The 15189-nt window shown below is 44.9% G+C and overlaps 1 protein-coding gene across 3 annotated transcripts in view; it reads left to right on the top strand.

The window, feature by feature from the left end:
- Positions 1-15189, top strand: part of LOC119403305 (uncharacterized) — a 43751-nt gene that overhangs the window by 5965 nt on the left and 22597 nt on the right. The window contains exon 1 of one of the 3 annotated variants that reach the window (XM_049418484.1): positions 11039-11622. The exons of the other annotated variants lie outside the window; for them this stretch is intronic. Coding sequence (XP_049274441.1) covers positions 11446-11622 — 177 coding nt within the window. The 5' untranslated portion in view covers positions 11039-11445. Of the gene's footprint in view, positions 1-11038; positions 11623-15189 lie in introns of those variants that run through there. 3 annotated transcript variants of the gene reach the window in all.

Raw genomic sequence — 15189 nt, 5'->3', positions numbered from 1 at the left:
AATTTGTCATCATCACGTCATCATGGCGTACAAATTGTCTTCTTGTCTAAGAACTGGTTTTGCTGTGTTTATCTCCAGGTGCAGAAGTAATAATACACCAAAGTGTGGTTACCAAGCACATCCGTATTACTAGTGTATTTCTTTATCATAAGCATGACCAGTGTATAATCCGTCGGAAACTTCTGATGGCATGTAAACTTGTGATTGCAAGGAAACTTGTGATGGCAAGCTGGCCAGTAACGCAGACTTCATTTCGTTTTATCAGGCTTATAACTTAGGAGGTTCAAGAAGCTGTGGACCCAATTTTGTCAGCTTATCTCGGAGTGCAAATCACTGGAACCCGCAAAGAATCCCACGACTCATTCAGCGAAGCTGCAAAAGTTTGAATTCGAAACCAGAGGTGGGGTGTCTATGTTAGGCCCAGTGAGATGTTTTTACTGTTCTAGGCAAACCGTCGTGTTGTAACTTGTGGCTTTTACTGTATGCATATCACAGCGTATTAGTCGAATGAAAGAGGGCATTCGACAACGTCGGTCACGTACAAGTTCTACTACGCACGTTGGGACTCAGAATGTACAGCAGGTCCTTGCGATGGATTTCTGAATTTTTATCAGATCTCAAAATATTTGTCCAGACGGGTGAAGGAAAGAGTGCAGAACACGATGCCAAGCAGAGGGTGCCACAGGGAAGTAGGGTTAGCCCTTTTCTGTTCAACTGTGTCATGTCTGATTTAGCAAGAGGACTGCCACCTCAGTTACGATTCTCAGTGCAGATGATGTGTGCATTTCGACATCTGGAACTGAAGTTCGGTTATTTCAGACGGCATTACGGGAGGCCATAAATACCATCAATAAAATTTTAATAGAGGGATAGCGCTGCCCCAATCGAAGACAGCTGTGTTGCTCTTCACCCGTAGGAATTTAAACATTTTCATTCTTAGTCTGGAAGGACGACCTTTATTGATTGCGACACAGCATTGATTTCTTGGAATAGCACTTGATCGGCAGCTACCATAGGCACCACACTTAGAAAAATTCGAAAACGATGTTAATGCAGTAGTGAATATATCTTACACAATTGCTGGTACTTCATGGGGAGGATCAGTGTCGTCCCTATTCACTGTCAAAACGTCTTAATGACACAAAGAATTGCATACTCTGCGACAATCTTACATGGTCTTTTGTCCACGTCGGAACAGGGTACTTTAAAGACTTTTAGCTTGGGGATTACGCATATGTCTAGGAGTTCCACGAGCAACTTCCAGTTCCCTTGTAATAGCAGAGACTCGCCAAACTCCCTTTACAGTCATGAGAAGTATAGAAACATGTCGGCATTTGTTTCGCCCTCAGACGAAACATAAAAAGCACCCATTGGTTCTAGACATATTACGAAGGAATAGAAGCTGTGTTCATAAAAAAATTACAGAAAACGCCAGTATATTGCCAAGGAAATAATTTTTTTACTCAGACGTTGATTATCCTCCATGGCTGCTTACGTTACGAAAGATCGAAGTGTCAGTGGATGGCATAATCAGAAAAATATGACATGTTCATTCGAGCCGCCCAACAACTAGCGCTTTACCAGATATATACGCGATATCCGGATTACGTACATGTCTATACAGATGGCTCCAGAGTACCATCATCTTCAACTTCAGTATTTATTGTACCACGCCTCAACGTACAAGATTCATATAAGTTATCTCGCATGACATTGTGTACAACAGCTGAACTATTCGCTATCCTAATTGCCATAAAATTTATCATTTCTGTAAGAGATGCTCAAAAATGGGTAGTTTCAGTGATTCACAGGCGACACTAAGATCACTCTGTAACACAAAAGAGAAACCAATGAATGATAGTCTGATCTACGAGACACTTAAAGCGCTCACAAAGGCAAATGAAAAACATCATGTAATATTGTTCCAATGGATACCGGGACATTGCAACATTCCGGGCAAGACAGCAGCCCCTGGACCCCTTTCCTCTTTATTTCATTGCACGAAAACAGCCATACTCTTGTGGCTTGTAATTGAGCTGATGAAGCAGCACGACATGCACATCGCAAAGATATGGTTTCTATTGCAAAATTTCAAAATGAATTACGCAGCATTTTTAAGTCAAAATCTTTCAATATGCGTAGAAATTCTAAACATTCTAAAAATTCTAAAAGTTGTGACTTATATCATATATGTCCATTTATTGAACTTGGAACTCCGTTATCTTCAGAAAGGTGTGTGGAAACCCTTATTCACCTATTATTTTTTACATAGCATTGGCCGTGTTGAAACTCCTGAATGCGATAGTGGATTCGGAGATGAAGACATATATCACCTCGTTCTATAATGCCCACAATACGGCACACCAAGACGTCGACTTAAATAATCGTTAACGACATTATACCACACACCACTAAGTTCACTAAGTTTAAGGAAACTTTTGGGCCCGTGGCCAACAAAGGGTTTACGGAAGTGCGCTTTAAAAGCATTGAAAATTTTTCTTCAAGACAGTGGCATTCTTGGCCGCTACTGGGCATTTACGCTTCTTTTTGTTTAAACGTCACAGTGTATATTTACGTCACTGTTGACTAATTTTGCGTTCGTTATGCTGTGCAATGGTTCCTCTTCAGCTTGAATATGTTCTTGAATATGCGTTGAATATGCTGGTTTGACTATTGTGTTTTGTCTTGACTGTTATGCTAAGTTGTATATTTTATGTGCTGCGGGTTTGCGATATTAGTAATTTGGATCGACGTGCTCCATGTTAGATATCTCTAAGAGCTAATGAGTAGCCGGTGCCTTATTTGTGCGCCAACATCTCTTTACACCATTTCATTAAAAAAAGTCAGTGAGGTGTCGCTCTAAAACAGCAGGTACACTTTGAAATGTCGTCCACGAGATTACGTTTTTTTAGAATTGTAGCCAATGTATACGCATGCCGCTTATATAAGAAACGTAATGTTTGGACATCGCTAGATTGAAAACACTAAGCAAGGTGGTAGAAGCCCAGTTTCTTAGCTATGCACGAGGCATGTGTATGCGTGCGCAAGTAAGCTTAAACCCCATGAGTCGTAATATACCGGTAGCTAACGTAACTGGTCGTACCTTGTTGAAGTTGTGGCGCTTCTTTAAGAACGTATTCTTTCCAATGGACTTCTGAGCTAGCGCTTTCTCTACTGAAATTTGTTTGAGTTCACAGTTTGCTTGTTAAACTTCAGTTGTATCTCACGCTGACCGAGCATCTATCACTCTCTTGTGCTACATTTCTGTGTTTTATAGCTGTAGACACCTACGCCGCGGGTACAATGAAAAAAAAACAGAGTACACAAACACAAGGGCTCGTTTCCTGCCCACTCACTGGCTTTTTCAGTGATATTCCTGCGCAGCACGCCTGCACTTTCTGAACGCTACCAACTCCCCCAAATCAGTACCTTGCAAACATTTTGGCTTCGGAGTATTTTTTTCTAAATTTTCCGCTACCTTGATCAACGTTAGCGTCCTTCTATATTCCAAAAATAGGCGTGGAAGCAAGACCTTTTGACAAATACCGTCGATGCTTTCAAGTATATGTCAGTGTCTAGTATGTAGGCATGTTGTAAAAAAATAACTTATGTTAAATTAGAATATCTACTGGTGATGCTCGGTATATCTCAGTTCTTTTACTGTATACATTACGAATGGTTAATAAAATCTTTAACAAAACACGCAGAGAAGAGAAGAACTGTTCCTCCACAATCGTTCAGCGTCCTGGCTGCCCTTCCACGACACCGTTCAGTCCAAAGCCATTAGTCGAAGCGGACAAAGAAAAAACGCCAAGAGGTCTTCCACGGGAGCTCCACAAAAAGCGTTGCTCAACTTCAAAAACGAAGTCTCAGCCCCAAGACGCCCACTTGCGAAGGTCAACCCGCATTCGACGCCCCGTTGATAGGTTTCACCCTTCGTCACAGACCAAACCAGCTTGATTAGCTGCGAGTCTGCGAAATGCACTTTTCGGCGTCTTTTGGTGATATTCTGTTTTGATGACATGATATATTTAGCCCGTAATCATGCAATGCTCGCATCTGAAATTTGTTGCCGGTGGTAAATCATAGTGCACTCTTGAGTGACCTTACGACATGATTGGCCAAACCAGTGTCATTCGTTACGGGTCTGCGATGAGCAGTTTTTAGCATCGTTTGATGATATTCGCTTTTGATGACGCCATATTGCTATCTTGCAATCCTGAAATTACTTGCAGGCAAAATTCGTTGCGGGTGGCAAAAATATAGTGTTACTATTGAGTGTGCTTGCGACGTGATTCGATAGATAATTGACGACTCATTAAAGGGTACAGAGGTGCATGGGTACCGGTTTTAGTAGAGTACGCGCGTTCTTATGAGCTTCAGTGACTTGATGCGTTTGAGCACACATATAGAACAGCGAGAATGTGAGATGTAGGACTGTTTTCTATTTTTAAGATGCCGACACCAGCATTCTAGACCATCAGATTCTTTCAATCCAGGAGTCACGACTTTCAGAAGTGAATGAACTCCGATGATTCTAATGTCATTGGGATAATAGGTGCAGCATTACATTTTTCGGTTTTTGAGGTGCCATGGGCTAGGAGAAGAGCACTAAACGTTGCTCTGAGCTTATTGGTAATTCAAATTCGTACAAATAATTATTAACTCACTCAATAATATCACCTTTTACGTTCCGTACGCAGCATCTGGCCTCGCGTTCAGCACTACTGCATATCTATGGTTCATGCACTTGCAGCTTGAAGATGGGTTGTGTTCCATCATTACATAATAAGCATGCTTCGGAGATCAAAGTACTGCTAAAAACCTCCCATCAATCTTATGTCCGAGTAGTTTCCACTGGAATATTCTATTTTTATGACGGCAGAAAACAATTGTCTGTGCTTTAGCCATCTGAATCTCAAGCCGCAATGTTCACTGTGTGTTAATATTTGTGGCATTTTGTATTTATTTGTACAACTGTTTGTGCATTTTGTGGAGCGTAGAGGCATTAGGAGTGGGCAGAAAGAATGAGATGCCCGAAATTTTTAAGTTCTTTCTCAGTAAACCAGCAGCATTTGTATTTTTTTCTACAAGCACAGCTGAAGTGCAGAAGCTAACAAAAACTTTTCTCGATAACAAAATGCAAATACCACTCAAACACTTTTTGAAACATCCACCACAAACACACTTGGCAGAATTTCTGGCAAGAATTCGCAATTCCCTTTATTTAGTAGGTGTTCTACAAGAGATGCTGGTGATTTTCATATAGCACTGCATACTCCTTCTCACATGAAATATAGTTGGTGAAAAGAAGACATATGCATAAAACTACATGAATACGAATATAAGGTCAGTACATATAAGGCACGAGAACGAACCATACCTATTTTTGTCTCTACGTTATTTTGCTGTCGAATCGCAGCTGCGTCTTCTGCAGCGTCATCAGGTACATAGCCGTCTTTTCGTATAGACTGAATCGCAACAATGAGATTCTCCGCGCTTCCTTTTGTGCGTCCTTTGAGAGTCTAATACGACTACGTAGCTTTCGAAGAATTTTTATGAATACAATGTAGCGACGCGATAGCCCCTTGCAAATCACTAAAAGGAAGTCATTTTTCGTATTCTTTACTGATGTTACGAAGGGCAGCGCACATAGAATTGCAAACAATTCTGCAACGACGAAAGTCTTAAAGGCGCCCTTCAATACTTTCCCATGTTCTCATGGAATGAATTCATTAAAGCAGTGCAAGATAGATTTGCTTGTTCGGCAAGATGATACGTGGTGCAGCCACCTCTGTGTCACTGTCTCTGCTCCTGCCTCTTAGTTAACCGACCCGCGATTGAAGTAAGAGACGGTTAGAGTATTGGTGGCAGAAAGTTTGAGAGAAAGGACAAAAATAAATATTGTAAAAAACGTAACGACATTCTGCCGTAAAGGGCAGACCAGTGGGCTGAGAATTAACGTTTTTTTTTTTTTGTAAGATAGATTTAATTGAAGTAGAGACTCGGCCAACATTAAGAAAAAGAAGAGAAAAGGGAAGCACTTTTGTTTTTTTAATCGAGCCTGGTAGCACACTTGTCACCGCCCCGTTATAAAGGGGACGCTCTTAGCATCCATCCGTCCATCCATCCAGTTATTTTCTTACCATGGGCGTCGGGAGGGGGTGCAACGGGGGGGGGGGGGCTGCCAATTTCGGATAATAATTTTCTATGCAGTAGCTTCAGGACTGCCAGCCAACTTTGCGCGTTACACACGACACTACCATTGACTAATCTTGCCAGTGATGTCACGGCAATGAAAGGCTACCTGTGTTGGACGCGAGCCCCCTCACCTCTCCCCCCCCCCCTGATGATGCACCCCCCTTGCAAAAAGTTCTGCGGACGCCCTTGTTTCTTCCTATTTCAATGCTTTAGTGGCTTTCTTCGTGTGTATTAATTAAAGGAGTTTATTGCCGCATGTATCTACTGCGGCGGAATTTTTTAGAATCATTGATGTACAAGCGGAATCAAAGGTATTTGTTACGCGCGTTAAGCACTTTGTCTCTTCTTTCGTACCAGCGAACGGGCTGTAACTCCGCGGAGGTATCTCGGGTGGGGGGGGGGGGGGGGTGAGAAGAGCTACGTCCGTTCCGTTGCTCGGGTCATAACCTTGAACACTGTCTTTCTTGTTTGAACACGTGGCTTACTATCAGTGTGATCCCGAGCGCACTGGTGTAATTCTGTACTTTGTGTAATTCTAATACTACAGAGTGCAGCGCGGGCACGTTATGGCATGCCGCGGCTGCCGCGGTCACTATGTGGCTCACGGTGCTAAAATCTGCCAATGCCATGGACGTTGTATTTGTGACGCGGCAATTTTTTATTATGGCATCGTCGAGAGAAGAGCGAGCGATTTCTAGTTGGCTTTCCAAATTAATTGTAAATTCTAGGCCGCGTGCTACACTATAAAATTGGCTCACACGATCTTAGGAGCACCGACTACCGATCGACATCGTTGTCTGACCATGCTCAAAGAGTATTGCTAGAGCCCTTTAGCTCGCAATATTTTACACGCTTTCTTCAGCGCCGAATGTGGTATCACGAATTCGAAATATCACCTCTATAAATATGCATTTGTAAACATACAAGGTTCAAATGTGGAACAGTGCCAGTTGCTGCGCGGTTATCATGAGCATTTTCCCTTTAAATATGATATATTCAACCTATACACAAGGAGATCCTGGTCCATGCTACAATGGCCCCGCCACGATAAACTCGAACGACAAGCGCTTTGCTGGCGTCGTTTACAGACTAGCAGATGTCTAATGTAACACATTGCTTTTTAGATACAGAAATGTATGTCGCTGGTGCCTCTGCGCCGGGGACATACGTTCCTGTAGCTACCTTGTACCGCATATAATAAATATCTACACAGCTAGACCAGTCTCGGCTAACTGAGGCAATACAGAAGGACAGCACGAGTTGCTGAACTGTCGCTGGGAAGGCAGCTGGCGACACTGGTTCATACACGGCGATCGGCTGTGGTCAGCCGGTGTCTGGAAGAAGGGCCCCGCCTGTGGTAATTCATTTACCGCTTTGGTTTACTGCGAACGCTGTTATGAGATCACAACAAGGGTCGTTTTTGGCGCCGAAGTAGTCTGCCGCCGCCGCCGGTGTCCGTAACCGCTATCGCTCGATATAAGAAAAACCGGCAAAATAAAAAAAATTCCATGATGGAACGAGGTTCGAACCCAGGGCCTCTGCGTGGGAGTCCAGTGTTCTACCTCAGAGCTATGCCGGTGCTTGAAACTGCTTTGCAAAAAGACCCCATACAGGCTTCATGTCGGGAACGAACCACGTCAACATATCTAATGTAGCGTGGTAGAAGAGTAAAACATCAAACAGGCGTCACACAATTCGAATTTTGTAACCAGGCTTCACACAATGCGAATTGCGCAAGGAGTGGGTTGTTGAATGCGTGCAAACCATTACAAAGGGCTCTGCCATAATTCTTCATCGTCATCAGCCACAGTATCAACAAAGCGCACATAATGCCTTAGAGGTGCTTAGTGGATGCCACGTTTTTCCGCAGAATGACGACAAATTGCATAGTGGCTGCTTCCCTAGTTCACAAAAATTATGATTGGTATCGTAGTGGGTTCCTCGCAAGTGCACTTCTATTGGTTGCCAAGGAAGCCCATAAGGATCCCATGATCCATTTCCTCAGGGTCTCAATATAGTTACTTCCCTCTCTTTATCTATTTCTCACGTTAGCGTATGTTATAAAGCATGGAGGGAGAGTGAAATAACGACCGGGAGTCACACAATGCGAATTACATAACTATTGGGTCGTTTAAGATTCCAACCCATTACAAAGGACTCAGTCATAATTCTTCATCGTCATCAGCCATCGCATGAACAAAGTGTACACAGTGCCTCAAACATTGTACCTCGGTTCTCCACAGAATGACGAATAATGTCGCGGTGGGTGCTTCCAAACTTCACAAAAACTATGATTTGTGCCGTAGTGGGTCTAGTGTGCTTTTATTAGTAGCCACAAGAGAGTTTATAACGGGCTCTAGAAATGCCGCTCTTCCAGCTTTTGCTGTGACTGCGCTGCGCTTTCCGCGCATGCCTGGCGTATTTTAAATGCGAAGCATTTCTTAGCGAACTTCTGCGACTTTGACCGTATCTATCTATCTATCTTTCTATCTATCTATCCATCTATCTATCTATCTATCTATCTATCTATCTATCTATCTATCTATCTATCTATCTATCTATCTATCTATCTATCTATCTATCTATCTATCTGTCTAGCCGCCTACGACTTCGTGCTCTCCTGGTCGCTTGGTTAATCGAATGTGCACCAAAATTGGTACGGCGTAACATGACTGTATTACGAACATAAATGACAAGTCATAACATGAAAATCATGACACGCATGTCATGTACAGCATGACTTACGTGCGACGCTCATGGGGCGCTGGCGGCCGTTTCGCTAGATTGATATGCACCGAAATTGGTATCTTGTGACGTGACCGTGTGACGAACATAAATAACACGAGTTATCATGAAAATCATGACACGCATGTCATGTACAGCATGACTTACGTGCCACGCTCATGGGGCGCTGGCGGCCGTTGCGCTAGATTGATATGCACCAATATTGATCTCTTCCGACGTGACTGTGTGACGACCATAAATAACACGAGTTAACATGAAAATCGTGACGCGCATGTCATGTACAGCATGACTTACGTGCCACGCTCATGGTGCGCTAACGGCCGTTTCGCTAGCTTTATATACAACAAAATTGGCATCTTGCGATGTGACCGTGTGACGAACATAAATAACACGAGTTATCATGAAAATCATGACACGCATGTCATGTACAGCATGACTTACATGCGACGCTCATGGGGCGCTGGCGGCCGTTTCACTAGATTGATATGCACCGAAATTGGTATCTTGCGACGTGACCGTGTGACGAACATAAATAACACGAGTTATCATGAAAATCATGACGCGCATGTCATGTACAGCATGACTTACGTGCCACGCTCATGGGGCGCTGGCGGCCGTTTCGCTAGATTTATATGCACCTAAATTGGTATCTTGCGACGTGACCGTGTGACGAACATAAATAACACGAGTTATCATGAAAATCATGACACGCATTTCATGTACAGCATGACTTACGTGCCACGCTCATGGGGCGCTGGCGGCCGTTTCGCTAGATTGATATACACCAAAGTTGGTATCTTGCGACGTGACCGTGTGACAAACATAAATAACACGAGTTATCATGAAAATCATGACACGCATGTCATGTACAGCATGACTTACGTGCCACGCTCATGGGGCGCTGGCGGCCGTTGCGCTAGATTGATATGCACCAATATTGATCTCTTCCGACGCGACCGTGTGACAAACATAAATAACACGAGTTATCATGAAAATCATGACACGCATGTCATGTACAACATGACTTACGTGCCACGCTCATGGGGCGCTGGCGGCCGTTTCGCTAGATTGATATGCACCGAAATTGGTATCTTGCGACGTGACCGTGTGACGAACATAAATAACACGAGTTATCACGAAAATCATGACACGCATGTCATGTACAGCATGGCTTACGTGCCACGCTCATGGTGCGCTGGCGGCCGTTTCGCTAGCTTGATATACACCAATATTGGTCTCTTCCGACGTGACCGTGTGACGAACATAAATAACACGAGTTATCATGAAAATCATGACACGCATGTCATGTACAGCATGACTTACGTGCCACGCTCATGGGGCGCTGGCGGCCGTTTCGCTAGATTGATATACACCAAAATTGGTATCTTGCGACGTGACCGTGTGACAAACATAAATAACACGAGTTATCATGAAAATCATGACACGCATGTCATGTACAGCATGACTTACGTGCCACGCTCACGGGGCGCTGGCGGCCGTTTCGCTAGATTGATATACACCAAAATTGGTATCTTGCGACGTGACCGTGTAACAAACATAAATAACACGAGTTATCATGAAAATCATGACACGCATGTCATGTACAGCATGACTTACGTGCCACGCTCATGGGGCGCTGGCGGCCGTTTCGCTAGATTGATATGCACCGAAATTGGTATCTTGCGACGTGACCGTGTGACGAAGATAAATAACATGAGTTAACATGAAAGTCATGACACCCATGTCATGTACAGCGTGACTTACGTGCCACGCTCATGGTGCCCTGGCGGCCGTTTCTCTAGGTTGATCGACCCCAAGTTGGTATTGCGCGACGTTACTGTGTGACGAACATAAATAATAGGAGTTAACATGAAAACCATGACACGCATTTTCCTCAATGACATACAAGACGATGTATGCAGCTCTTTGCTGGCTGCTTCGCATTACATCGATTCCCACAATGCGTGGGATCTGCCGGCTTTTTTTTATTAAAATTTATTCATTCTATCTCTATCTTTGGTGATGATAGCATACAAGGAAGGCAAATATTAGTGACTTTGCATAAGTCAAAGCATGGTAATATTGCGTTATGTTCTTGAGAGTATCGTGAATTCTCCTTTGGCTTCCTTCTCTTAGTGCTTCCCTTAACAAACACTTTTCGTGTTGGGTTAAAAAGCAATAAGCACGCCGTCATGTCACATCCGCTCATAAGTCTGAACGTGGCAAAGGACGAGCTGCAATATTATGTCAAGGTGCAGTCGAGCACACAAGATTCGGCTGTTGTTTTCTATAAGCTCAGTTGCTTCGGCTAGAATTTTATTCTGGGCTCTTTCAAAGCCAAATTTACAAGGCCAAACTCACAATAGCTCCAATACAATGAACAATATACGAGGAGCAAGTATATTCGTTTTGTTTGCCTTCGCCATATGCACAAAAGGCTGTTCATGGCGCGCCTTAGCATTGTCGAAACACCAAAAATAATAGCCCACAGGGTAATATATGTACTGCAATGCAAACAGCTTGTGTGAGTGTCTTCATATCGTAACTGAGTTCCGCCTCTCCGTCTGCAATATGAAGTTTCTAACAGTCATGAGTGCATTTTACTGTATTTCTTTCGCAAAAGCAAATACAAGTTGGGTACCGCAAGAATATGACACCCATTTGAACCTCAGAACGGTAGGAACGTTTCAGTTATTTTGCGTTATTTCTTAACATTTATCGCTTGATTCACTAAACGGTTGCATTTTCAAGACCATCCGATGTTTTTTTTTTTCCCCCTTTTCAGTGCAAAGGCAATGTGCAAGTAGACCTTAACTGAAATAGTTGTTTTATAGATTTCATGAAATCTTTTTGCGGAAAAATTACCAATGTTTATCCTATAGCGCATTGCTCCCAAAGTGTCCGCGGACATGGTGTGACGTGGAGATTTCTGTGAAAACTTCCGTTGCATGTTGCATAATACCCGAAGTACAAGAAGTGGCTGACAAGGAAGCAAAGCAGGTGTTTACCTGAGGTAGCGATGACAGCTCACTTCAACAATTTGGCGGGAATGATTCTGCCGAGGTTGTGCCAGCCACGACTGTTATATTCAGAAATCTAAACGAACACGTTTAGTGGGCCAGGTTGACATTTGCGACAGAAATATTTTTCAGTTACTCATCTGAAGTTGGTAAAAACGTTTTCAGCGTACCGTTTTTTTTTCTCTATTTCTCTTTCAACATACCAAATGCCTTCTCTCAAAGAAGTGGAATGCTATGATTAGGAGGGCGTTGAAAGGGGTAGCCACCAACGACTTCTGATTGCAGAAAAATTGCAGAAGGGAAACGAAATCAATAACACAATGAGTATAAACGTCCCTCATTTCTGTCGTCGGAAAGACCAACTTTCGCGCTGAGAATTTAATTGTACGTCCGACAAATTGCACCGACGCGCACCGAAGTGTTTCGTCAAAGATGCCGAAATATTGAGTAATTGTGCTCATCTTGTAGCAGCCGTTATGAACAATGCAGCATATCTTGTTGCGCGGCTAGTGGCGCGTTTCATTTGGAAGAGATGTACACGGTAGCACAGCGAACTGGGTATGAAGTGAAGTATTCTCCACTAATGTTCAATCAATTCAACGTCCCACATTGAGTCACGCCACTGAACTCTCGTGCCGACGTATCGTCCACCAACCCCACATGCGTGCTTTACTTTTCCATTTTGGTAACTTTGTTTTTAACGCAGAGTGTCTATTGTTTATAGGCAGCATCATACACATGACGTTGCATTGCCATTTTCCACTCGCTGTTTGCATCTGTCGGACATTTTCCTTACGCTTTGAATATTGTCACGTCGCTTCAGAGGTCCAGGCGAGGTTTATTGGTCGCAGAGCAGCAGGGCTCTTGGTAAACGCATCCGTTAAGCTCGCTCTCCCGAGAGATAGCGCGCGCACTTCTTTCTTTCGTGACCTGTGCCTCCGCCCATGCATTTCACCCACTACTACAGGTGGCATTATTCCCCCCTCCGCGAAAAAAAAAGGCATTGCCGCGATGCTCCAGGGTAGGCGTAAAGAAAAAAAAATGAATTGAAGTAGCTTAGACAACGCGAAAGTACAATAATGGTGAAATTTCAAGCGCGCACAGTCAATGAACGATGAGGCGATGTCATCAACACAAATAAAAGAAAACAAACAAAGGAGTGGTAGGAGAAATTACGAACGCGCAAAATATGGCTTCATGCGTACGACATGAACTATGTCGGAGCTCGGTTGTCCTCGTTGTGTTCGTGTTGACGACGCAGTGTCCGGAACCACTTCATAGTTTACGTCACTCACGCGGCGTAGCACTTTATAGGGACCGAAGTAGCGGCTTAGCAACTTTTCGGAGAGGCCGCGTCGACGAACAGGGGTCCACACCCATACTTGGTCTCCTGGACTGTAGGACACGTCTCTGTGGCGGATGTTATAGCGCCGTGCATCTGCCTGTTGCTGTAGACCGATGTGCAGCCGTGCGAGCTGGCGAGCTTCCTCGGCACGCTCTGCAAATTCTTCGGCGTCAGTCGTTAACTGATCGGCGTCTTCACAAGGAAGCATAGCGTCTAACATCGTCTGAACTTCGCGGCCGTAGAGAAGGCGAAATGGTGTGAATCGCGTTGTCTCTTGAACGGCGGTGTTATACGCGAACGTCACGTAAGGCAGGATCCGATCCCATGTTTTATGTTGGACGTCGATGTACATAGAGATCATGTCTGTGACGGTCTTATTTAATCGCTCGGTAAGTCCGTTGGTCTGCGGATGGTAAGCAGTTGTCTTTCGATGCCTGGTGTTGCTTAGTCGAAAGACTTCATCCATAAGCTGCGCAGTGAACGCTGTCCCTCTGTCTGTTATTACTGTAGAGGGAGCACCGTGACGCAGTACGATGTGGCACATGAAGAACTGCGCTACCTCGGAAGCTGTGGCTCGTGGTATCGCCTCCGTCTCGGCGTAGCGTGTCAAATAGTCTGTTGCGACAATCACCCACTTGTTGCCGTCTGTAGACAGAGGAAAAGGGCCGAGAATGTCCATGCCGACTTGGTCAAATGGCTTGAGAGGTGGGTCAATTGGTTGAAGCAACCCAGCCGGCTTACGGGATGGTGTCTTCCTGCGCTGGCATTCACGACAGCTTTTGACGTACTGCTTGACGCTTGCCTTAAGTCCGGGCCAATAGTAGGTCTGGCCTACTCTGGCGAGTGTTCGGGAGAAGCCGAGGTGGCCAGATGTGGGCTCGTCATGGCAAGCGAAGAGGACGTCGTCCCGCATGTCCCTCGGAACCACGAGGAGGTAAGCGCGGCTCGTAGAATGGGTGTTTTTCTTATAGAGAACGTTGTCTCGAAGGCAGAAGGATGCCAACACACGGGACAGATGGCGCGGTAAAACCGCGCTGCGACCTTCTAAGCGCTCGATGATCGGGCGAATTTCTGCGTCTTCACGCTGTCGTTTCATCAAGTCAGATGCACTAATGGCGCCCAAAAAGCTGTCATCATCCTCTCCTTCCTGACTTGCAGATTCAGTGGGCGCGCGAGACAGTGTATCGGCGTCTTCGTGCTTCCGGCCAGACTTATAGACAATGGTGACATCATATTCCTGTAGGCGCAAGCTCCAGCGTGCCAGTCGTCCTGAGGGGTCGCGTATGTTTGCCAACCAACAAAGGGCATGGTGGTCCGTCACCACTTTGAAGGGGCGACCATAAAGGTAAGGGCGAAACTTTGTGAGCGCCCATATGACTGCGAGACACTCCTTCTCTGTGGTCGAGTAATTCGCCTCGGCACGGGACAGTGAGCGGCTGGCATAGGCTATTACTCGTTCCTCTCCACGTTGTTGCTGGACGAGGACGGCGCCGAGTCCAATATTACTGGCGTCAGTATGCACCTCTGTGTCGGCATCATCATCAAAATGTGCTAGAACGGGTGCTGACTGCATGCGCTGTCGTAGTTCGGCAAAGGCAGCCTGTTGCTCATTAGCCCAGAAAAATGGCGTGTCGTCTCTTGTAAGGCGAGTCAAGGGTTCCGCTATCTTCGAAAAGCCTTCAATAAATCGTCGATAATAGGCGCACAAACCCAGGAAGCGCCGGACGGCCTTCTTGTCGGTGGGAGCTGGAAATGTGGCTACTGCGATAAGCTTGTCAGGATCGGGTCGGACCCCTCTGGCGCTTACTACATGGCCGAGGAACTTGAGCTCTTCATAGCCAAAGTGGCACTTTTCTGGTTTGAGTGTGAGATCTGCTG

This window comes from Rhipicephalus sanguineus, chromosome 8, assembly GCF_013339695.2.
Source record: "Rhipicephalus sanguineus isolate Rsan-2018 chromosome 8, BIME_Rsan_1.4, whole genome shotgun sequence".
NCBI lineage: Eukaryota > Metazoa > Arthropoda > Arachnida > Ixodida > Ixodidae > Rhipicephalus > Rhipicephalus sanguineus.
The sequence above is the reverse complement of the archived record's forward strand: the minus strand, read 5'-3'. Positions and strand labels throughout refer to the sequence as shown.